The sequence below is a fragment of the Hyperolius riggenbachi genome, chromosome 1, assembly GCF_040937935.1.
Source record: "Hyperolius riggenbachi isolate aHypRig1 chromosome 1, aHypRig1.pri, whole genome shotgun sequence".
NCBI lineage: Eukaryota > Metazoa > Chordata > Amphibia > Anura > Hyperoliidae > Hyperolius > Hyperolius riggenbachi.
Genome location: NC_090646.1, coordinates 335,413,108 through 335,438,866, shown reverse-complemented (window position 1 = coordinate 335,438,866; position 25,759 = coordinate 335,413,108). Strand labels below are relative to the sequence as shown.

Here is a 25,759-nt window from a genome sequence, read left to right as displayed (position 1 = left end):
GTTGAAGGATTGGCTTTCTGTATGTACTTTTAACAGTTAAGTAGCAAGTTTTGCTCAAGGTTGGTCACAATCACTTCCAGCGTGTTTAGGTTTATGTTCCAAGAAAAATTTGTTGGTGTCAGTATTTGCCAACTTCATCAGAGCCCAAGGTTTGGTGTTTCTTTGCTACTCTAAAATTCAAATCGGGTGCATTTATGCCATCCCATTGTTTTTTAAAAGTTACTTTGGAGTACTTCCCTCTGGCTTTTTTTTTTTTTTTTTTTTTTAACTTTCCAAATTTCTGGAACAGCCTTGCAGCAATCTTAGGGAGGCTCTGCAGTGTAAACCATATCTTGGGAGGATCATCATTTTAATTGAAACTCTTCCAATCATTGTAGAGGTGTTTATTCCATGACAAAAACTTATCTTCACATTCTTTCTGAAGACTTATAAAATTAGGTGTATATAGACTTTCAAGGTTTTAGCAGAGTTTAATTCCGATATATTGAATTTGATGATACAGTATTTCCACTTATAAGGACACACGTTTTAACTATATCCTGTCTAGTCGGTTGTGTACAACTGATATCTATCAGAAAAGTTTTATCTATGTTTATTTTGAAATTCGAGAGTTGGCTAAAGTTTGCCAATGTGTCCTGCAGTTTAACTAGGGAGTCAACCAGATTTTTTTTTTTTTTTTTTTGTAGGAACAGCAGGTCATCGGTATAGGCAATCACCTTAAAGAGGAGCTGTCAGCCATACTATCTCAGAAAAAAACACGTTTATAGAGAACCCGAGGTGTATTCTAAGAATCCAGTTAGCACACAGAGGCTGGGTCTGCATATAATACCCAGCCTCTGTTGCTATACCGGTTTCCCCAGTCTCTCCCTTGCGCTCTGCTGTGCCCCCATAAATCAAACGCCGTGCTGGCGACACGCATCACCAGCCGGCTGTTTACCTCTGAAGTGTCACGCTCTCTGCTCCCCCGCCTCCTCCATAGCGCCGCTCCCCACCTGCATCCCTTCCCTCCCCGCTGAATGGAGGGAAGGGACGCAGGCGGGGTACGGCGTTATGGAGGAGGCGGGGGAGCAGAGAGAGTGACACTTCAGAGGTAAACCGCCGGTTGGTGACAGGATGCGTGTCGCCAGCACGGCGTTTGATTTATGGGGGCACAGCAGAGCGCAAGGGGGAGACTGGGGGAAACGGTATAGCAACAGAGGATGGGTATTATATGCAGACCCAGCCTCTGTGTGCTAATTGGATTCTTAGAATACACCTCGGGTTCTCTTTTTAAGTAGATAAATGCATGCTCTACTTACATAACATGTATTGCACTGTCCACGTTTTGATTTTAGTGATTTTTCTACAGTAAAAAGAGAAAATCTTTCTTAGCATTTCCCATTTTAAGTGTGGCTATTGTGAAGCCAATACTGATGTCATTTCCTCCCTTACACTCCTCTGCCTGTTTTGCCCACCCTTCATTATAGAAAGTGCATTGTCTCAGCATGAGAAATATTGGCCAGTCAGAGAGGAACAGAGGTGTGGGAGGGGAAAACAGGAGGAAAAGAGGCTTCAGCCAATCGGGTTGCTTTGGGAAATAAAGAAGAAAAAAGAGGACAACCCAGCATGCCCTGCAACTTCCTTTTTGTGTACCAAATTTTGTGTGTACCGAATAAGTCAGAAAAACTGGGGAATGATCGTTTATAAACAAGAAAAGTAATGGTGGCCATACATGGTACAATTTTTCATTTTTTTCGATTAGATAATTTAGTTTGATTATTCCGTTAGATCGAATATAAAGATTTTTCCAGCATGTCCGATCTGATTTTTCTCGAAAAAACGGGATAATCGTTCGAATTTCTTGATCGAAAAAAAATATTTTCAACTTTCATTCGATTCGATCATTTAGATCGAAAAACGGGATAATCGAACGTTTTTATTGTACCATGTATGGCCACCATAATAGTGATTTTTAACTTTTGGATTGCTTGGTTAGCATCCTTATTATTTGTTTACCAGATAAAAATAATTGAATTTTGATTTTATGCCCAGCCGTTACTCTTTAAGGTTTTGTTCTTCCATCTTTAGCCCCTCAATTTGGTAATTGTGCTGTACAGAGAGAATTAGTATCTCAACCGCCAAATTAAAAAGTATCAGGGAAAGTGGACAACCCTGCCTGAGGGCTGGTTCACATTGGGGCGATTCTTCAGTGCCAAGTGCTGCTACAATGTATCCCTATGGATACATTCACACTGCAGCGGTTGCGAAACGCTCTGCATGCAGTGTTTTGGGGGTGATTGCTCTGTGATTCTCGTTCTTTTGAACAGGAATCACAAGTGCAAATCGTGCTGAAACGTGAGATTTTGCCCACTAATCGTGATCGCGGAGCCAAACGTGATCATGGCAAAGCGCTGGGTGTGAACCAGCCCTCTTTTTTTTTTTTTTTTTTTTTTTATATTGGTAGTAAACCTTTTACTGTCAACTGCCATGGCTATCGCCTCACTGACATCCCTTTTTAAGCTCCCCTCCTCACTCACAGTGATGTGTCCAAGGCGAGCGGCACAACACTGAGTGCAAACAGGAGCTCTAACTCCCCGTCTGAGGTTTATCCACCTTTGACCGGTTGACAGATGGTTGCATAGAGCAATTTATGCCTTGATAAAGGGTCTCTTTGTGGCTCCCTAACTATGGCTTTTTAACCTCCCTAGCGGTATTGACGGTTATACACGTCAATACAAAACATGCTGTGAACAGTATTGAGATGCGTACATGTCAATACTCTCCTGCACTGTATACTAGACCCTTGCTTGACACATTTTGGAAAGTTGTAGGAAAATGGTTATGAAAATTAATTAGATCACTTTTTGAACAGAAATCCTGGGGAAATTAAATACAAGGGAGGTTAATATTGCAAGTTTTTGGGATGTGCCGGCTACCCTTTTTCTGTCTCACAAGGGGCGTTGACACCCTTTTTCAGCTGAAGCAATACCGACACAAAAAAGCCTAATACTATTATGCGTGTGAGACTCATCCTTAGTATAGACATTTTACAGTCTTCACTGGTGGAAGGCATATGCGCTTTACAGTTATGCATTTTGGGACCATTTTGTAACTTGAATTGTTAAAGGGAAGATCCGCACGGCACATTAAAAAAAATACAAAACTGCACTCACCTGGGGCTTCTTCCAGCTCCTGGCAGTCGATCGGTGCCCTCTTAGCAGCTCCTCTCCCTCCCGGCGTCCAGCGGTGAAGAAGCCAACCTCGCCAGGTCGGCGTCATGTGCGTTCCAAAAAAAGCCTAATACTATTATGCGTGTGAGACTCATCCTTAGTATAGACATTTTACAGTCTTCACTGGTGGAAGGCATATGCGCTTTACAGTTATGCATTTTGGGACCATTTTGTAACTTGAATTGTTAAAGGGAAGATCCGCACGGCACATTAAAAAAAATACAAAACTGCACTCACCTGGGGCTTCTTCCAGCTCCTGGCAGTCGATCGGTGCCCTCTTAGCAGCTCCTCTCCCTCCCGGCGTCCAGCGGTGAAGAAGCCAACCTCGCCAGGTCGGCGTCATGTGCGTTCCATGGCGCGGGTCGTGGTGTACGTGACGTCATAGGCTCTCTACTGCGCAGTAGAGACCCGATGACGTCACAACACCACGTGACACCCCCCCCCCCCCCCCCCCCCCCCGCCGTGGAGCGCACAGAAGCAGACCTGGCAAGGTCGGCTTCTTCACCGCTGGACACCGGGAGGGAGAGGAGCTGCTACGAGGGCACCGATCGACTGCCAGGAGCTGGAAGAAGCCCCAGGTAAGTGCAGTTTTTTTATTTTTTATTTTTATGTGCAGCGTGAACCTACCCTTTAAAGCATTTTTTGTTCTATAGGTTTTGCATAAGCTTTACATATAAGTAAACCATTTTATTTTAAATTGAATGCACCATCATTAATGAATCATGTAAAGTAATATATTTTACAATCGATAAATCTTTAAAATAACTTAAAGTGCAAACTTTGAATTTGGTAAACCCGAATGCCAATCTGCCTAAAACAACGTCCTAAATATTTTTTGGGTGGAGGAGGTTATTCTGTTAGCTTTAATTTCGAATTGTATACAATTCATGTGAAATTAGAATGCAAGGTTGAAATGATTTGCATCTCATTGACAATCTCTGATGACTATAATACAGCCATGTATAATGCCATTTTAAAAAAAAGGGAAGGGGGGGGGGGAGAGGAGTACAGGGATTGAACATGTGCAACTCCTTGAGGGTGAGCACACATTGATGACCATAATGACTGTGTCTAGAGCCCACCATATGGAGTTGCATGCTGACAAATCTTTTTCCCACCTGCTGCAATCTGTGCTGTACTGTGCCTGTCTATGTTAATCCCCACAGGCTATGTAGCCTATCATTGCGAACACAAACATCCAAACTACAGCCAATTATTGGGCTGCTACGATGTACAGTTGTGACAGTTAAAAGCTTTGTGTTATTTACTTATGATGTAAACGTATTACTTTGGATGTTTGCCTTAAAGTGACACTGAAGCGGGGGAAAAAAATGATATAATGAATTGGTTGCATAGTACGGATAATTACTAGAACATTAGTAGCAAAGAAAATGCTCATTTTTATTTTGTTATATAAATTTTTTTTTTATATAACATTGCAACATTCTCTAATATTTGCAGTTTACACACTACTCGGCATTCTAAATGATTTTACAGAGCAGGCCAGTGAACTTTTGAACTGTTCTCCGCAGGAAAACAAACGATACAGTGCCAGACACTTGAGATAATAAGCTTTAGAAGACATAGCTCTTTGCGACATTAAAGAGACACTGAAGCGAAAAAAAATGATATGATTTGTATGTGTAGCACAGCTAAGAAATAAAACATTAAGATCAGATACATCAGTGTAATTGTTTCCAGTACAGGAAGAGTTGAGAAACTCCAGTTGTTATCTCTATGCAAACAAGCCATTAAGCTCAACTTAGTCATGGAGAGGGCTGTTATCTGACTTTTATTATCTCAACTGTTCCTGGACTATTTACTTTTCCTCTGCTAGAGGAGAGGTCATTACTTCACAGACTGCTCTGAAAGAATCATTTTGAATGCTGAGTGTTGTGTAATCTGCACATATTATAGAATGATGCAATGTTAGAAAAAACACTATATACCTGAAAATAAAAGTATAAGAATATTTTCTTTGCTGCTAATCTTCTAGTAATTATTCATAGTACACAACCAATTCACTATATCACTTTTTTTTTCGCTTCAGTGTCTCTTTAAGTGTCGTGGAGCTCAATGGCTTTTTTGCATAGATAACTGGAGTTTCTCTTCCCATACTGGAAACCATATGAGACATATGAGTCTCTGCTCCTAATGTTTTATTTCTTAGCTGTGCTACACATACAAATCATATCATAATTTTTTTCTTCGTTTCAGTGTCTCTTTAACTGCTGGTTTGTCATGTTCTGCAAGACCAGCTCAAATGCCTTTCATTTGTATACAAATCATTCTTTTGCTTGTTACAGGGTGCTCGCTTTATGACCACTGCGATGTATGATGCTCGAGAAGCTATCATTCCTGGATCTGTTTATGATCGAAGCAGTCAAGGTAAAGTCCTTATCTTTGATCAAGCATTCTTCACACTTAATGAATTGCAACAGCTTAGTCTATAGAGGCTTATTGTAGCTTGTGAAGCACTCTAGAATTATTACTCCCTTTATAATATTAGTTCCCCCAGTTTTTGCTGCCTGGCAACAGAAGCTACACACTGGGGACTGCTGGGTTCAGATGCTGGTTATAATACAATCTGTCAGCTACAGATACATAAATTACTAGTTCTTAAGGCTATTTGGGCGAGTTCTCAGTGCTCAGTTGCGTTGCATAATAATTCCGCATGTCAACTCACTGCCCATACAATTCTATGGGGCTGTTCACATTATAATGGATTGCATTATTTTGCATGTAGACTTTGTATTAAAGAGAACCTGTACTGAATTAAATGGCCCCTGGGGGGTACTTGCCTCAGGAGAGAGAAGCCTCTGGATCCGATTGAGGCTTCCCCCGTCGTCCTCAGTCCTACGGTGGTCTCTCTAGGCCCCTCCGAAGCCACTGCTGCCAAATTGACAGGTTGTGGCGCAACATTTACCCACGCAGTAGCGGCTCTCGGATTAAGCAGAAATAGCCTATCCCAGTTGGATCTGCTCTACTGCGCAGGGGTAAAGCGGACCTGACTGGGATTGGATAGTTCCACCTGATTCAAGCAGAGAGCCATTACTGCGCTGGAGCCGGGGAAGGTAAATATTTACATGGCCGCCGTTCTGGGCAGCCTAGACAGACCACCGTGGGACAGAGGAGGATGGGGGAAGCCTCAATCGGATCCAGAGGCTTCCCTCTCCTGAGGTAAGTACCTCCCAGGGGCCCTTTTTCAGTACAGGTTTTCTTTAAAGTCTGTCTGGTCTTCTTTGCGGCTCACACTCCTGACATGTGCATTATGCAACTGACCAATGTGAATCCAGCCTAATTGTACAGCTTCTAGAATAGTGCTGACTAGTTGTTCTCTACTCTGTATGGCTTATAAGGTATTGCTGAGATTAGTTTATCAGGAGATTCATTAGTGACAGATTTCTTTGAAATAAGAAATCCAGCTGAGTCAAGTTTCAAACTTTATTACTGTATTACAAACTGATTTAATTCCAGTATATTTGAAAATGTGATTTGTTCCTTAAATCATTTGACTTGGAGGGGTCCATGCCGGTGCAGACCTTGGGTGTCTGCTTGAAACTGCAACTTAAAAGCAATATCTGATTTGTCCTCCAGTGCACATGATCAGACAAATAGTATGTAGTGTTTTCCACTAATTTTGGGCATTTCAGTATTTACTTTTGTGTATTTTTTTTTGCTTTGAAGCTCGACCCTCAAACATGTACTTTCAAACTCATGACCAGATTGGTATGATCAGTTCGGGACCCAGTCATGTGCCTACCATGAACATTCCTATACCTTTCAATTTGGTTATGCCTCCAATGCCACCACCAGGTTACTTTGGTCAAGCCAATGGACCAACTGCAGGTATGCATTTTTAATTCATAATGGTGTATGTGTTTAATCATGGTTGTAAAGCCTTAAGGTGTACCCGAATCAGATTAAAAAATAAGCTACTTCCCTAAGAGGGAAGCCTCTGGATCCTACAAAGGCTTCCTATGTCCTCCTGGAGACCACTGCCACACGCGGCAGTGTTCTCCCCAGGCTGTTTTAGCCGGGTGCTCCACCCGGCTAGTTTTAGTGAGCACCTGGCTGTCATCGGCTGACCTCCTCCTATTCTGTAAGCAGAGTTGCACACAGAAGCACCGGCCCTGCATTCTCTCATCTTGCCCCACCCGGCTACTTTTTCATGCCACCCAGCTACAATTTCATGCCACCCGGCTGGAAAAAATATCTGGGGAGAACACGGCGCGGATATCTGAAACCTCTCAGAGCTTTTGTGATATGCTTTTGTGGCTGCACTCCCTGTTGTGTATGAACGTGGCTGCACTGCACCTGCACAGTGAATCAAAGCAGTCCGTACACAAGTGGCTCTGTGCTACTGTATAGGCCTAGCAGTATACATGCAGTCACGATTTAAGAGGGTCCTGGGCGGTGGTTTCCAGAGGACATAGGTTCCTTCTTCTTGGGTAAGTAGCTAATTAGTTCTATTTTTGGCTACCTCAGGTTCTCTTTTAAAGGGAAGGTCCGAGGAGCAAATTTTTTTTTTTTCAAAATCCACTTACCTTGTGCTTTCTCCAGCCCCTGGTAGCCGTCCTGTGCTTTCACCGCAGCTCCAGTGACTCCCGGTCCCCTCAGGTGCAGATGCCAACCTCGCCAGGTCGCCATCTGCTTGCGGCTCACTGAGTCGCACTGACTTCATCCGTACTGTGCAGGTGCAGAACTACTGCGCCTGCGCAGTACAATCTGACTACGTGACCCGCACGTTGGAGCACAAGTAGGCCTCCTGTACTGGAGGGGACCTTGGGCCACCGGCGGGGAGCAGAGCTGCGGCGAGGGCACAGGACGGCTGCCAGGGGCTGGAGGAAGCCCCAGGTAAGTGCATTCTTTTTATGCACCTTGGACGTGTCCTTTAACGTGGGGCTTGGGGGAGAAAGTTTAAAAAGGCATTTACCTTAGAGTGTAACCTGAAACGAGGAAGATTGCTTTGCTTGTCTGTCAAATTCATGAAGAAAGCCAGTTCTAATAGTGGTGTAGATTATTGCACATTTACCTGGCAGTGTTAGGGTTTCAGAATGGTATTTTGGCCATGACACTATGCTTCAGTGTTCTCACCAGAATTTTTTTCAGCTGGGTAGCAGGAAATGTAGCCGGGTGGAGCGGGACAGTGAAGCAGGTCATCTGGATGCATGCATGGAGGTGCGTAGCGCCAGATGATGACGCAGCTGTATCTGGAATGCTATAGTCCGCGTCCCACGTAAAGCTAATTTGGGGTTCCGGGGATTTCCGGACTCCAAATTACTTTTCTCTCCCAGTTGCTAGGACTGGAATGGTATTAATGCGCCCGGTGATTCAGCGGCAGCAGGCTGAGCCATCATTTAGCTTGCCCTGCACCCAACTTACCGGGTGGCGTACTAATGCGTATGCGCGGGGCAAGAAAATGTAGGGCTGCTGCTTCCACAAAGGCAACCTGAGCAATTGCAAAGGGCCACTGACGGGGCAGAGCAAAAACACACTCACCACCACAGACTATACACACGCACACACTCTACAGTAGGCTTTTAAAAGGCATAGCAAAACTTACACTGGCACTTCAAAAGCAAGTGGAGGAGGTGTGGCCAGCTCAGACTGCAGTGAATATTAAGGATGAGCGGCTAGCAGCTTCTCTCATCCTGTGTCAGCAGCATAGAGTGTGAGGAAGATTGTGTCTGCTGTACCTGTGTACAGCGCTGCTGCCACCTAGACGATGCTCTAACTACAAGATTCAGGTTTGCAGCATTGTCGGGACAGGAGGGACGTGAGGAGGAGGGCAAGGAAGACAGCTGGGCACTCTACAAAATTAGCCGGTTGTAGCGCCCAGCTGATGAGGCTTGGGGAGAACACTGTGCTTAGAAAACAGAAGTAGAACACTCAAACTCTATGGAGACTCTAGACTTTGACTATGGCAGGGATTTGATGGTGAGTTCTTCTAAACCGTTTAGAATAAAGGGATGTAACATAGATACTCTACATGGGCCAGAGGCACTTGCTAAACCCCTTTTCCTGCTTTCATCCGGTTCCATCTGGTGTCCACCTGGTGGGCGGGTCAATTGCATGTGACCATATGATTTTAGGAGTAACCGTTTGTCAGACTACAGATCCTTGCATTACAATAGAAAGCATGTCAGAATGTGGGTGCAAAGGGCAGTCATGGGGCTGGTGAGAGGTAGCTTTCAACTAGCACTTGCACCTACCTGTGTTACACCTTGCTTGATTTACTCTGTTTAAAACATCTATCTATCTATTTATCTATCTTGAGTACATGCTTGTGGTGGTATTTAGTCAAAAATTGTTTATCTAGCTTCCTCTTTAAGTTTTGAAAATGATGATGCACTGTTATAATTGTGATTTACCACCTCATGCAGATTAACACCATCCATTTCTTTGCCAGGCCGTGGAATGCCTAAGGGAAAAGCTACACGTGGTGGTCGCCAGAAACAGAGAGGCATTGGCCTTCAAGGCATGAGCCAGGGAAATATGCCCAACAGCCAAGCCAGTCAGGATGTAGTATCTCAGCCATTTTCCCAAGGTCCTCTAACCCAGGGTTATATATCCATGAGCCAGCCTTCACAAATGAGTCAACCTGGCCTTTCTCAGCCGGAATTATCGCAGGTAGGTGAAAGCTGGTTTATTAAAGTTGTAACCTTGCAGGTTGGTAATTGAACTTGGGGTGCTAAAATGCTTATCAAAATCGCACAGATTAGGGTCACAGGATGGATCAGCCACCTTTAATCCAGACAATTTATTCTGGGTTCTGAAGTTTATATTAAAAACCTATAAGGGGCTCAATACAACACACCAGTGTTAACTCACCCACGTCGCTGCCTCTGGCATTGTAAAATCTACTGACCATTTTTGAATACTTGTTTCGAATTCTGCAGTACTGTTGATTTTATTACAGCCGTCTTGAGCGCTGTGACAGCTTACATCTTCAAGTATGATTGAGGAGCCTGGCTTCTGTTCACTGGATCACCATTTTTTAAAAGCATTAAAACACACACAAAAATTCAGGTGTTATATTTAAATGGTACCAAAAGAAAGCTCTGTCATGTAAAAAGCGAATGTAAATGTGGATAGATTAAAATGTGCCTGAGATCTTTCAGCTCAAGCACAGGCATAGCAGAAGTATATTCATCCCTGGGTGGTTAAGCAGCTCATGCCGGCTAGCAAGTTCACTTTTTAGACCTATATTTTTAACCTTTAACTCAAAATTAGTATGAAACTTTAGGAATATCGGATTTCGAATTTGCGCTTTCTGATTCTCCTTATGTTCAGCCATACCACTTAAACTGTGTCACTAAAGAGCGTTTAAATCCTAAATATTTAATTTCTGTATTTCTTCTAACTACTGTAAAATAGTTGCATCTGTTGCCATCTTCATAATGTTCTGATTGATATGGATCAATTTAAATACATACCAGTGAGACAAGGATAAGATTACATAAAATAGTTTACTAATGTAAATTATAGTAAAATTCCTATAGCTTTCTTAATACTAAACCCTTTCCATGTGTCCAATTAGTAATTGAACACTCAAAAGATTATGGAAAAGGACTTGTTAGTAATCTGATCGGAGCCACACTCCTCTTACCGTGCAGACGTGGCCAGGCTTGTGCCAGAAGAGGAGTGTGGTTCTGGGCTGCAAACCCAAAATAGGAAATCTATATCGCATATCAGGTTCAGGAGGAAGCAATTGTAACCATGAGGTAAATACCCTCTATTCTTAATTTTAAATGCATTTTCTTAGGTAAGATAACCTCACATATTTATAGCAATGTTATAACTAAGCCGGCATATTTCTTTTCCCATCTAGGATAGCTACCTTGGTGATGAGTTTAAGTCGCAGATTGATGTTGCGTTATCGCAAGATTCTACTTACCAGGGAGAACGTGCATATCAACATGGAGGCGTGACTGGGCTGTCACAGTACTAGTGTGTAAGTATTTGAAAGATAAATTTTTGCATTTCAGCCATAGCCATAACCTGTTATCCCTTTGTCCACTTTCTCGTGTAGAATAGTTATACAGTAGAACTTCGTTATAGTGAACTCTGATGTAGTAAACCTCTGGCTATAGTAAACTCACTCTTAAAGTCCCGGCCATGCATCTTTATGAAGATATAGTATAATCTCGATATAGTAAACTCTGCTATAGTAAACATTTGGGTGTAGTAAACTAAATGTCCAGGTGGGGGTGTAGTAAACTAAATGTCCAGGTCCTGGCCAAGCACCATTATAAGTATATGGGAGGCCTAGTATAGTGCGGGCAAATGAGACCCGTGAGCTGTGGGCAGGCAGCCACTTGTAGCCTATCTGCACACTATGAGCCTGTGTGGATTACCTCCAAAGGACCAGCCAGTGAGACCTATGCTTCCCGCGTAAGTTGCTGCCTGATTACTAAGGGAGCTGCCTGTCATCTGCGACTGGCTTGTGCATGGCTGCAACGCTACAGTATTATCCAGGCTCCACAGAAATGTGGACAGGGGAACACACTATCAGTACTATACATGCTTCCTGTGCAAGCTGTGTAGTTATTGCATGCAAATCCCTGCATATTGAGCTCTGTGCATTTGGATCTAGCCGTAGGTCGTCCATACAAAACATGCTGGGAACTGTATGGACGAGCGCCACTCGTCTTTCAGTTTAAACACTCACCAGAGCGATCGTGGGTGCCTCCGGGAGCTCCTGCCGCTGCTGTAGCCTCTCTGTGTCCCCCTCTCCTTGCTGAGCATGCTGGCCGGCAAAATGAGTGATGTCCATCACTCTCCAGCGCGCGATTGCGGGTCCCTCCGTGTCCCCGTTTCATTGCTGCATGTGCTGGGAGGCAAGATGGGTGATTTGCAGTCATCCCCAGCGCGATCCCGGGTGCCTCCTTGAGCGCCTGCTGCCGGCGATTGTGGGTTCCTCCATGTCCCCCGTCATTCCTGCACATATAAAATCTATTAAAAAGTCAGCGCAGATCGTAAGTAAATTCACTGTTTAACAATCAATCGTCTTTCACCAAAGTGGTCATTAAGTTCTCATATCCAAGTGGTAGACAGTCACTCAAAGGACTAGAGGGAGCTTACCAACTGCTGACAACCCACGTTATAAGGTTATATGTCTCGCATTCAGTGGTAAAAAAAAAGGGGACCACCCAGGATCCAAGACTTCCAAAAATCCTTGTTAGTTCGGGTACACCATCCGTGAGATCAAGGCCAATAAAACGGGTCCCAAGCTATGGGAACCCCGAAACAATATTGCGCTTGTATGCTGGTCCACAACCAGTAAGAAAGTATAAAAGGTGCCGCCTGTCTCTTGCCCGACCGGTTTCGCAGTCTTGCGTCATCAGGGGATCAATAGTGCAGGCGGCTGGCACCAAATTTATAAACTACTGAATAAGGAGGGAAGAGTTGGGCTCAGAAAGCAGACCACTCCCCTATCGACCCTATTGGTTGTTGCAAAAAAGGAAGGGGATGTACCCCATTGGCTATTGCAAAGAGAAAAACAAGGAAGTATTACAGCTCTAAATATACCCACACAATAAATTTCTACAAGTACCCCAAAAAATATAATATAGAAACTGACCCATATGATATATCTGCAATCCATATGAAGAGACATCAAATTATGATCACAGCATGTTAAAAACTCCAGAATGACTGTTGTAAAGCAAATAAAGTGTACAATAAGACCCTAAATGGTAACCCATCTATATATACTTACCACCCAGTGTGATAAGCGAGGATGCCAACATTCTTCAGAGGAAAAACGCCGCCTGCAAACAGGCAAGCCTCTGGAACGCAGACAGCGCTACTTCTGGTGTCGCATCCCGTACGTCACGGCGCGTCGTGTAAGAATGCCGCGACACGTAAAAATGTCCGCATACATCACAGGCCGCATCCGTGAAAATAAGCCAAAGTATGCGACGTATAGAGCGTCATGATGCGTAAGAACATAAGTGTTAATACAGGGCGCATGCGTTAAAAGATGATTTAAAAGTATGCGACGTATAGAAGCGTTGTGACGCGTCAAAACATACGTGTTAGTACAACGCGCATGCGTAAAAAAATACACAAAATATGTGACGTATGAGAGCCTCTTTTAACGCATGCGCCCTGTATTAACACTTATGTTCTTACGCATCATGACGCTCTATACGTCGCATACGTTGGTTTATTTTCACGGATGCGGCCTGTGATGTATGCGGACATTTTTACGTGTTGCGGCATTCTTGCGTGTCGCACCGTGACGTACGGGATGCAACGCCGGAAGTAGCGCTGTCTGCATTCCAGAGGCTTGCCTGTGGTTTGCAGGCGGCGTTTTTCCTCTGAAGAATGTCGGCATACTCTCTTATCACACTGGGTGGTAAGTATATATAGATGGGTTACCATTTAGGGTCTTATTGTACACTTTATTTGCTTTACAACAGTCATTCTGGAGTTTTTAACATGCTGTGATCATAATTTGATGTCTCTTCATATGGATTGTAGATATCATATGGGTCAGTTTCTATATTATATTTTTTTGGGTACTTGTAGAAACTTATTATTGTGTGGGTAAATTTAGAGCTGTAATACTTCTTTTTTTCTCTTTGCAATAGCCAATGGGATCCCTTGAGGGGTACATCCCCTTCCTTTTTTGCAACAACCAATAGGGTCGATAGGGGAGTGGTCTGCTTTCTGAGCCCAACCCTTCCCCCTTATTCAGTAGTTTATAAATTTTGTGCCAGCCGCCTGCACTCTTGATCCCCTGATGACGCAAGACTGTGCAACCGGTCGGGAAAGAGACAGGCGGCACCTTTTATACTTTCTTACTGGTTGTGGACCAGCATACAAGCGCAATATTGTTTCGGGGTTCCCATAGCTTGGGCCCCGTTTTATTGGCTTTGACCTTCGGATGGTGTACCCAAACTAACAAGGATTTTTGGAAGTCTTGGATCCTGGGTGGTTCCTGGTCCCCTTTTTTTACCACTGAATGCGAGACATACAACCTTATAACGTGGGTTGTCAGCAGTTGGTAAGCTCCTTCTAGTCCTTTGAGTGACTGTCTACCACTTGGATATGAGAACTTAATGACCACTTTGGTGAAAGACGATTGATTGTTAAACAGTGAATTTGCTTACGATCTGCGCTGACTTTTTAATAGTTTTTATATGTGTGGATTTTTGGACTCTGTTCTTCCTCGGCAGCGATTGAACTATTTATTTCCTTGGCGCTGAATTTTTGTTTTGTTGATCATGCTGTGCAGGCAAAGTGTAATGTCGCGTATATCATGTGCCCCCTACTGACTGCACATGAATTACATCATTACACACAGAGTAACTCACAACCAATCACTGCAATATATTTCAAATGTGTTTGTATTAGATTCAATACAAACACCTGTATTGAATCCAATACAATATAAAAAGGCTTGGCAGTTATATTTTCTTTCACTTCAGAGTCCCTGGGCCAGATTTATCAAGAGTGTCTGAGACAAAATATTAGTAGGTTTTTAGAAATCCGTGCAGAACTGTCTCAGACATCCTAAGAAATCACTAGCTAGTGCAGATTCCTTCTTAAACTGTAAGGAATAGGAGGAGTTAGGAAGGTCTCTCAGGCAGTGCGTGAGGGGAATTGCTTTTGCTGAGGTAACCAACACACCAGCTGTCAGCAAGCTCTGAGTGAGGGGGGAGGAGCCCTTTACAAATCACATCTAGCCTGCACTATCTGTAGAACAGCTAATGAGCACTTCTTAACCACTTGCCGACCGCACACTCATACCGTGCGGCGGCAAAGTGGTAGCTGGAGGACCAGTGACGCAGTTCTGCGTCGCCAGGTGCCTCCCTAATTAATCAGGAAAGGCCGCTCGCGCGAGCGGCAGTTTCCTGTCAGATCACGGCGCGGGTCTCTGTGAATAGCCTGCGAGCCGCTGATTGCGGCTCGCAGACTAAATGTAAACTTAGGAGACGTATGTCTCCTTTGTTTACATTGTACGGCGCTGCTGCGCAGCAGCGCCGTAAGGCAGATCGGTGATCCCCGGCCAATCAGCGGCCGGGGATCGCCGCCATGTGCCAGGGGACGTCCTGTCACAGACTGCACAGGACGGATAGCGTTCTGTGCAGCCCCGATCACCCCCCTGGTGTAAGGTAGGAGAGGGAGAAGCGGAATTTCGCCGCGGAGGGGGGCTTTGAGGTGCCCCCCCCCGCAACAATACAACCAGCAGGAGCGATCAGACCCCCCCTGCACATCCCCATAGGGGGGAGAAAAGGGGGGCGATCTGATCGCTCAGCATACACCCTGATCTGTGCTGGGGGCTGCAGAGCCCACCCAGCACAGATCACAAAAAACAGCGCTGGTCCTTAAGGGGGGGGTAAAGGGTGGGTCCTCAAGTGGTTAATCTACAGCAGTTAAAGAGAGTCTGAAGCGAGAATAAATCTCGCTTCAGACCTCATAGATAGCAGGGGCATGTGTGCCCCTGCTAAAACGCGGCTTAACGGGGGGTCCCTGATCCCCCAAATCCCCTCCGTGCAGCGGGGGAGCGCTTCCGCATTGGGGCAGGGCTAACCACCGCAGCCCTGCCCCACACGCGTATCTCCGCCTCTCCCCCGCCCCTCTCAGCCTTCCTTCACTGAGAGGGGCGGGGGAGAGGCGGCGATGCCTGTCTGATAGATGCACTGAGAGGCAGGGCTGCAGCCATTAGCCCTGCCTCCAGGAAGACCAAGTTGGTCGTTGATTTTGCGGGGGGGGGGGGGGGTGTTTGGGGGTGAAGGGACAGCGGCGTTTTAGCAGGGGCACACCTGCCCCTGCTACCTATGAGCTCTGAAGCGAGATTTATTCTGCTGGACGTCTTTGCAGACAGCGACAGTGATGTGGAGCAGTGCTGTCCAACTTCGCGGGCATGGAGGGCCGGTTTTTTTCCAGACCACATGGACGGCCGGCAGACCCCCCCCAACCGCACCCCCCCGCACCCCCCAGGAAAAAAAATCTAGCTGCAGTTTCCCCACAAAATGCAATCAGATTGGGAGCAGATTTCCCCACAAAATGCAATCAGATTGGGAGCAGATTTTCCCACAAAATGCAATCAGATTGGCTGCAGATTTCCCCACAAAATGCATTTAGATTGGGAGCAGATTTACCCACAAAATGCATTCAGTTTGGCTGCAGATTTACCCATAAAATGCATTCAGATTGGGAGCAGATTAACCCACAAAATGCATTCAGATTGGCTGCAGATTTACTCACAAAATGCAATGCACAATGTAAATATTTACACCTCCCCTCGTTTCCCCCGTGCTGCCGCCTCTAACTCACCTCAGATCGTTGGCGGGCAGGAAATAGGAACCAGCCAGACCAGTGGCCTGGTGGGCCGGATGCTGGCCGCCAGTTGGACAGCACTGATGTGGAGTATCTGGCTGAGTCGACAGACAGCGATGTCCCAGGAGATCTCTCATCTGAATCAGAGACCAGCAGCGATAGCGAGAGTGATGGCGAGAGGTGGGTAGGTGGTGCACGCACTTGGTGTGAGCTGGAGTGTGTGATGCAGGCCCCGCCCCCTAGGTTCCCTTTCACTGGGGCACCTGGGCAGAAGATCAACTGTGACCTTAGCCCGCTGGCCTACCTGGAACTGTTTCTGAGTGATGAGGTCATCCGGATGATTGTGGAGGAGACCAATCTCTGCAGTGCAGCAGCAGGGTGCTCCTCGAAGCAGGTTCTCCAGGAGCAGGAAGTGGGAGCCTGTCACCAGCAAAGATATCTGGGTGTTCCTGGGCCTCATTATCCAGGGAGTGGTGAAGCCGCCGCTGCAGAAGTGGTACTGGACCACTATCAAGATCCTCGCCACACCGTTCTTTGGTACTGTGATGCCAGAGTACCGCTACAGCCGCCTCATGAAGTACCTGCACTTCGGGAACAATGAGAATTTTGATGAGGCCACCCATCCTGCTCCCAAGCTGAAGAAAATATGGGACATCTACCAGCTCATTGGCCTCTATTCATAAAGTAGTACCTCCATGCGGTAAGGCTGAAAACAGCAGACTTTTCCAACCACTTAGAAATGTGTCAATTCATAAAGGCTGTTACCGCATGAAAAGCTTACCTTACCGATGTGGCTTTAGTTACCTCCAACACATGTCAGTAAATTGTCAGCAAATGTCAATTCATAAAGCCTGCAACAACGCGGTAAGCCTGACTATAGTTACCGACACCTCTGATGAATGCAAAGTGCTGAGAGCCGAAGTCTGTCATCTGTGGAGAGAGCCGTCTGTGTGAGTAATTTGAGCAGGCAGGGAAAGTCTGTGCGAGTCATCTTTCTGTTTCATTTGTGCAGGCAGGGAAAGTCTGTGCGAGTCATGTGTCTGTCATTTGTGGAGTCATTTGTGCAGGGCAAAAGCGAGAATCTCCAAATTGCTCTACTCTACCGCTCAATGGGCTGCGGTAATTTACCGACCTTCAAAGGCAGCTGTGGAAATCTTTATGAATTAGCACACAGACCGGGAGAGTACCGAGTGCGGTATTTTCCCGAAAATAATTTTTTTTTATCGCACTGCTTTTTATGAATCGAGGCAATTTCCGGAGTGCCTACATACCGGAAAGAGACATCACTGTGGATGAGTCTCATGGAATATAAGGGGAGACTCAGCTGGGTGCAGTTCATTGCATCGAAAAGGGCCTGCTTTGGGGTGAAGTTTTTCATGCTCTGTGAGTCCCAGTCCGGATACATCTGGAACTCTGTTGTGTACACAGGCAAATGCACCAAATTTATTGCACCGCAGTACAGTGAGTTTGGGTGTGCTACCTCTTCTGTGCTCACGCTTATTGAGCCATTGCTGGATCAGGAGTACTGTCTTTTACCACGGACAATTTTTATACCTCCCCAGAACTGTACGAGCACCTGATCTAGCACAAGACTGATGCATATGGCACGGTGAGGCCTAACCGACGCCATATGCCACTGGCCTTTTCTGCCACGAAGCTGAAGGAGAGGTTGTTGCCAGGCAGAAGGGCAAAATCATGGCTCTGCGGTGGAGGGACAAGCGGGACGTGTGCATCCTCAGCACGATGCACAATGCTGAAACTGTGCGCACCACTACCAGAGGTAGACAGAAGGTGGACAAGTCCAAAGCAGTCATGGACTACAACCACACCATGGGAGGTGTGGACAGGGCTGATGCGGCCATGACTTTTTACACGGCTGTCCGCAAACAGCAGTGGAAATATTATAAAAAGATTTTCCGCCACCTACTGGAACAGTGCCTGTGGAACGCGTTTGTCCTTTACAAAAAACACAGTGAATGGCCTGTACCACACCATGACTTTGTGTGGCAAATATGTGAAGCCATTTGTGCAAAGCATCCCCCACCGGAGTCAGCTAGACCAGGGCGCAGAGCGTTCTATGTCGTAAATCCGGCACGACTTTCTGGACGCCACTTTGCGGAATATTTGCCAGCGACTGCACAAAAAAAAAGGCCCTGATGGGAAAAAAAATCCGAAAGGAGACCTGTACTTATTGCCCGGATTGTGATGTGGCACTTTGTGTAATCCCTTGTTTCAAGGTGTATCACACAAAGGAGGTGCTTTAGGGGTAAACCCCCATACTGTAATTTTTTTCTGCCTCCATATATTTCTGCATTTTCTGCATTTATTAAAAATGCAAGATATTTATGTTTGTGATTAATACATTTTATTTTATTTTTTGACAAGAATTTGTTCGACACTTATTATACTCATAATGTATACTAAACTGTTGCTTGGCTCATTTTGGTAAGTTACAGGAAATGAGGTTATGAAGATTAATTGAACCACTTTTTGCACAGAAATCCTGTGGAAATTGAATGCCAGGGAGGTTAAACATTGAAATTCTTCTGCAAGTGAGCACTGACAAAGAAAATATAACTTTCAATTATTGACTGAATTAAGATACAGTACTATAATGTACTTTGTGCACTTGAGTATGCCTATTTCTGATATAGTTAACTACTTTTCCCGGTCCCTTGGCGTGTACTATAAATGGATTTTACTGTACATAAATTAAAAAAACTGGGATGAAAAATTCAGTGATAAATGGATGGGATTGTGTGTGTGTTCGATGCTCTCTTTTATCTACATGTTATAGAATAAAACATAAAAATGTAATAGTTCACATATACCTTATTTCTTACACCCATTTTTAGATATACTGTATGTACAAACAGTATATAGATGTTAATAGCAATACACATGCCTTCATGTAGTTACACTGATGCAGAAGGTGTTTTAATCAATTTTTCCCCTATCATGCAGGTTGAAGAGGAGCTAAGCCTGTGTGGAACTTAGTTCATCCACATTTTATTCTGAGTAATAAAAAAATAAAACGGATATCTGTTTTCCACTGCTAAAACTGAAGCACCACTGTGAGAGCAACAGGAGAGAGAGGAACGAAAGAGGGATTAAATATAAAAATATCGAGAGAGCGAAAGCGAGCGAGACCACTGCAAGCACACTGAGACGAGGAGAACGATAGGAGAAGTGGCTGAACATCAGAGGAGCCACAAACACCTAATGGGATAGGTAGTTAATGAGAGGAATCATTGCCATCAAGATGCCACTACTGAAATTGGAACCGCCATTGAGACCTCTCTTGCTCACCACAACGTGGTGAAGGCTGGAGAAATCAGCTTTTACTTTTTCCAGCTAGTTCTGTGTTCCTTAGGCACCATTTTTCAAAGCTGGCAGAAATCAATACCTTCTTTTTTTTTTTAATGCAGACGCCTGATAGTCTGTACTAATGCATTAACATCTCTTCTAGGTTCATCAGAATGTACCAAAGTATTACCAACTCGAGCTCAATTTAGAGATGCAGGTTTGATTTTCAAACTGGCTTTGACTGGGAAACTGATGGTCTCCATCATTCCCCTGAAGGTTCAGTATATGCTAGATTGTTTTAACAAACTTTCTAGAGGGAAAAAAGTGCTGGATATTTTTTTTTTCAACTGCTGGTTGTGGTGGACCGGAGTACAACAAGATATTTTGGTTAATGTGGCTAGATAGAAATGCTGTCACAAGCAGGGACTTTCAGATTTGAAATGCAGCAAATGACTTCGACTAGCCTCTCTTTCCTAAAGCAGTGTAGTAGAGCAAAGGAGTACATAAACTCCCTGAAGGAGAGGGTTTTTTCAGTGTTTCTGTATGCTTCGATTGGCTACTGTCTGAACTGTACTCCAAAATAAATCTTTGTTTAGGAAAATTGTATGCTTTGAAAAAAGGGACAGGTTTGCTCTGCCCCTTGGCACCCACCTATCAAGGAAAGACAAGCTAGCCTGCTACGACTTCCCCTCCCAGAAATGGATCTAGTAGTGGAAACTGGGGATTATATAGGTTTGAAAGTCAAGTTCTTTGCAATAGATTTTGAAACTGGTTGAAAAGCAAACAAGAATGCAGGCAGTGTGGAAGGTGGTCTACAGTCGTTGTATAACTGGAAGCACATCGGGTGCTTTTACGGAGACTGAGCATAAATTGGCCTTCCATCGGTGCAGGCCAGACTCTATCATCCATTTAGCTCAGAGGCCCATACAGTTCTAGGTAAGACGTTGTTTTAGGAGAGCAAAGCAAATCTAAATTTTGTGTTGGCTTTGTAGAATATCACTATAATCTGCTAGAATTTACTTTGTTTGTACAATGAGAAATGCTTCAACAATTAGCCCTGCTTTCACTGGCAGCGAGAGCCCCAGTACAAATGCTGATCTAATCTAAATGCAGTTGTAGATTTTGCAAGCCGTTAGTTTTTCCACTTAGTGTTTTAAACATTTTGACTTTAAATTTATACTATATTAATTTAGTTTGGTTCAATTTATCAATTGTACAATATAAATCCCTTCAGTTTATATGCTGCTTGGATTAGCAGACTTGCATTGGTGTACATATCCAGAGCCATGCAATCCACTGATCAAACCAGATTGTTGTTGCTTAAGTCTTGTTCTATGAGATCATTGCTCACTGTACACAAGACTCTGGCCACCTTCCTTCCTGCAACATATGGACTCTTTTATTTACTAAATGTCGCCGAAAGGCTCCTTTTTTTTTAATTTTATTTTCTCCCTTATCTTGCACTGCATTCTAAGTAGTTAAATAGATGTGTAACTAGAGGTTTTCCCTGCATATAAACCCAGTATGTGAATGTGTAACGTCACGTCTATTTCATGGACTTAACAGCATCAGCTAGCTAGATTTCTGTTTTTCTGTATTAGTTATTCTAAATTTTATGTACCCAGGAATGCTTGTGCTAGCGCAGTATTTTTTTTTCTCCCCCCTTTGATTTGTTTTAAACACATTTGTCATTAATAAAATGATCAATAAACCACCCTTGCCTTGTCTGGATTTCTCTTCAGCCCTACACCAGATGTTTGAATGCATGCTGCAATTCTATAGTTTTCAGAAGTTAAATTATTACTGTTAAGGTATGTTCCCTGTTTTTCTCACACATGCATGTATTTCCCAGGGTTCATGTTAATGCCTTAGCTTAGAATAAGTTTTTTTGTTTCTACTTTGATTTCCCTGACTATATGCTTGCTATGACTCTGTATAATATTTCCATCCAGTTCCATAGAATGGGGAGTAGAAGTGGAGATTAATAAATGTCAACTCTGCACTCAATAGAAATACACTGACAGTGTTGCAATGAGATGCACATTCACCACATACTGCTAGTGGCATCAGTGCCACAAAAGATTCATGATATAAATCTAATATAGCAAAGGTCTAGGTGGCAGTCTAGCCAATGATGGGCAGAGTACAGGGGGTAACTATATAGATATGCATATACTGTAACTGCAGTTTGATACCCAAAGTTTAATAACTAAACTGCTAATCTCTGGGCATTCCAGGTGGAATACACAGACTAGTAGCCCTCCAGGCCACACAAACCTTTCTAAACAATAGTGACCCTAGACAGGGTGGGAATTCATGCATCACAGCCATACTGTTTCTGAAAACACCTGCCTCCTACAGTATCATCTCTATAGACAGGAAATTGCATTGCTATTTATAACTACCTTCATGACTCAGAGGGACACTGTAATGCAGTGGCAACATTTTTAAACAATGCACATTGCCTGGCTGTCCTGCTGATCATTTGCATCTTAGCCATAGACCCTGAGCAAGCATACTGATCATGTTTCTGATTGAAGTGGGACAGGATTGGCCACATAATTGTTTTAAATGAGTTATTCAGACACTACTGAATACAGAAAGAACAGCAGGACTGCCAGGCAACTGGTATTGTCTAAAAGGACATATGGCAATCTCTATATCCTTCAGTACAGGTGTGCTTTTATTCTACTGTGATTGGATGTGTTTTCAAGATATATTATCATATGCAACAATAAGGGTGTAACATTTCAGGTACATGCCATGGAACAGCTGCGGGTGGTATAAGCAGGAGGATGGTCCGTGTCAGTAGTACAGTCGCTAATCTACCCAGCACACCATATTTATACACAGTGCATGGAAGTCCACTAGTATCAAGTGAGGAAACGTATAAGTACCTTTCGGAGCATTACTCAGTATGAATAATGCATACACATCAGAAATTGAACAAGCTCTCTATTAGGACCAATGTCCTCACTGCTGCCTAATGCCTGACATCCACTGACATGTAAATGGCTTAAAGTACAACTGAAGTGAAAGTGATATGGAGGCCATATTTTTTTCCTTTTTAAGAAATACTAGTTGCCTGGTTATACTGTAGCTTCTTCCTCTAGTACTTATAGCCATAGACTCTGAACAAGCAAGCAGCAGATCAGGTGTTTCTGACATTAGATCTGACAAGATTGGCTGCATGCTTGTTTCTGGTGTTCAGATACCACTGCAACCAAATGGATCAGTAGGGCTGCCAGGCGACTGGTATTGCTTAGAAGGAAATATAGCAGCATCCATATTCTTCTCACTTCAATTGTCTATTAGGCCTTGTTTCCATCTGTGCGCTTCTGCTTTTCAGCTACAATCCGTAACATTGATGTGCTGATAAAAAGTGGATAGAAGCGCACAGATGGAAACAAGGCCTTAGGCCTTGTTCACATGATTCAGCGCAGATGGCTGTGCGATTGAAACCTAACATGTACGATCGCATGCCATCTGTGCTACGGATCCTATTCACTACAGTGAATGGGAGCTGCGCTGCGATTCCCAAAAATGCACGCCTCACTGCTGTGCAGCGTAAATGATGGGAACTGTAGAAGTGCTGTCTATGCCCTTCTACAGTTCTTGCGTGTTGCACACTGTGCTCTGCTAAAATGCGCACGGCAGCTTGCATAGTCTGAACGAGTCCTTAGATTTCCAGTACCTCACCAATTTGACTTGCTAAGTAAATGGTGTACAGGTAGACACACAGTCCAAAAAAAAAAAAAAACAAGCTGCTAAGTACATCCTTCATCAGAAAGCTCTGAAGGCCAATAAGCACTCAGAAAAATGCTTAGCGTGTCTGAGCCCTTACTGTAATACACCAATATGACAAAACAGTCAAAGAGATTTAAAACTGTATGTCTGGATTGTCAGCTTTTGGCTGTCTTTCATATTAGAAGAGTTTGAAGTTATAACAGGCTATGAATAAACTGACTAATTAAGGGCCCGTTTCCACTACATGCAGATTGGATGCAGAAAAACTGACTCCAATGTATGCCTATGGGAAAATCTGCATCAGAAAAATTGCATTTCATGGAAACAGTCCCATAGGCATTCATTGAAGTCAGTTTTTCTGCATCCAATCTGCGTGTAGTGGAAACAGGCCCTAAAGCAGCACCTCTGAGGCATCTGAAGAAGTGAAGATCTTTACTAAAAATTCAACTGACCATGACTGAATCTGTCCAACTTACAGTCCTTCAATTATTCCTTCTCAGATGGGCCATAGCCTAATTGTAGGAGGGGCTGTGGTAAAAGTTCATCAAGGTATCTGTTTCTTGGTGTACAATCTCTAGGGCGACAGAGTAGAGCTGATGCTGTACAGACATGTTATCAGCTTCCAGGCTAGATACACAATTGTTTCTAGAATGAGTGGCATGTGGGGAGAGAACAAGGTGGTTATGTGGCTTGCTGTATACACTCCTGATTCTGGGGGTGGATGTATTTTATTTACCATGGCAGAGTTCAGACCTGTGTGTATGTAGCTTTACTTTTTTTTTTACTCATGGTCAGTTACTCTCAAATTTCATCAAAACAAAAGTAATATTTACAGGGAAAGGTCAATGCATCCAGTCTATATTTGCTAAACTGTTAAATGCCAACACTCATGCCACTGGCAATGGATAATGCAGCTACTGTGACATCTGTGGATAAGAGGAGCTATTGTGATATCAATCTGGGATGTTAAAGGACAACTGAAGGGACGGATATGGAGGCTGCCATATTTATTTCTAGTTGCCTGGCTACCTTACTGATCCTCTGCCTCCAATACTTTTGGCCATAGACCCTGAACAAGCATGCAACAGATCAGATGTTTCTGACATTGTCAGATCTGGCAAGATTAGATGCATGCTTGTTTCTGGTGTTATTCAAACACTGCTGCAGCCAAATAGATCAGTGGAGCTGCCAGGCACCTGGTATTTAACCACTTGAGGACCCACCCTTTACCCCCCTTAACGACCAGCGCTGTTGTTGCTGATCTGTGCTGGGTGGGCTCTGCAGCCCCCAGCACAGATCAGCGTGCAGGCAGAGCGACCAGATCGCCCCCTTTTTTCCCCACTAGGGGGATGATGTGCTGGGGGGTCTGATCGCTCCTGCCTGCGGATGTTGCGGGGGGGGCACCTCAAAGCCCCCCTCCGCGGCGAAATCCTCCCCCTCCCTCTCCTACCTGGCCCCCCCTGGTGTTCCGGGCTGCACAGGACGCTATCCGTCCTGTGCAGCCAGTGTCAGGACGTCCCGTCACATGGCGGCGATCCCCGGCCGCTGATTGGCCGGGGATCGCCGATCTGCCTTACGGCGCTGCTGCGCGGCAGCGCCGTACAAATGTAAACAAAGCGGATTATTTCCGCTTGTGTTTACATTTAGCCTGCGAGCCGCCATCGGCGGCCCGCAGGCTATTCACGGAGCCCCCCGCCGTGAATTGACAGGAAGCAGCCGCTCTTCCTGATTGATCAGCCTGCAGCTGGCGACGCAATACTGCGTCGCTGGTCCTGCAGCTGCCACTTTGCCGACGCGCGTTATGAGTGCGCGGTCGGCAAGTGGTTAAAAGGAAATAAATATTGCCCTACATACCGCTCACTTCAGTTGTCCTTTAAATATGTTAGCTGATACCAACAGTTAATTGCTCAGGAGTTATTCCAAAACATCCGTGCTGAATAAGATGCAGACATTGATGAAAATTGCAAGGGATGATGGTTAGATAATGATGCAGTTGAATACCTGTTTAATATGTCATTTAAATCCCCCTAAAATGTAGGCTTATTGCTAAATGTATTTACTTTCACCTATAACCATTTGTACAGAACATGCCCTGTTAAGGCAAGTTTCCACTTAGCCTGTGTGCAGCTTGCAGGATGGACATTGGCAACTGTAGTCATGCGAGTACAAATCACTTAGCCATGCACAGCTATAGGTATTCA

At 44.4% G+C, this 25,759-nt stretch overlaps 1 protein-coding gene across 1 annotated transcript in view; it reads left to right on the top strand.

Moving 5' to 3' along the window:
• Positions 1-21,525, top strand: part of UPF1 (UPF1 RNA helicase and ATPase) — a 94,627-nt gene extending 73,102 nt beyond the window's left edge. Inside the window, exons 20-24 of the mRNA XM_068233938.1 lie at positions 5,516-5,597; positions 6,897-7,058; positions 9,622-9,842; positions 11,044-11,166; positions 19,470-21,525. Coding sequence (XP_068090039.1) covers positions 5,516-5,597; positions 6,897-7,058; positions 9,622-9,842; positions 11,044-11,163 — 585 coding nt within the window. The 3' untranslated portion in view covers positions 11,164-11,166; positions 19,470-21,525. The remainder of the gene's footprint in view (positions 1-5,515; positions 5,598-6,896; positions 7,059-9,621; positions 9,843-11,043; positions 11,167-19,469) is intronic.
• The last annotated feature ends 4,234 nt before the right edge of the window (positions 21,526-25,759 follow it).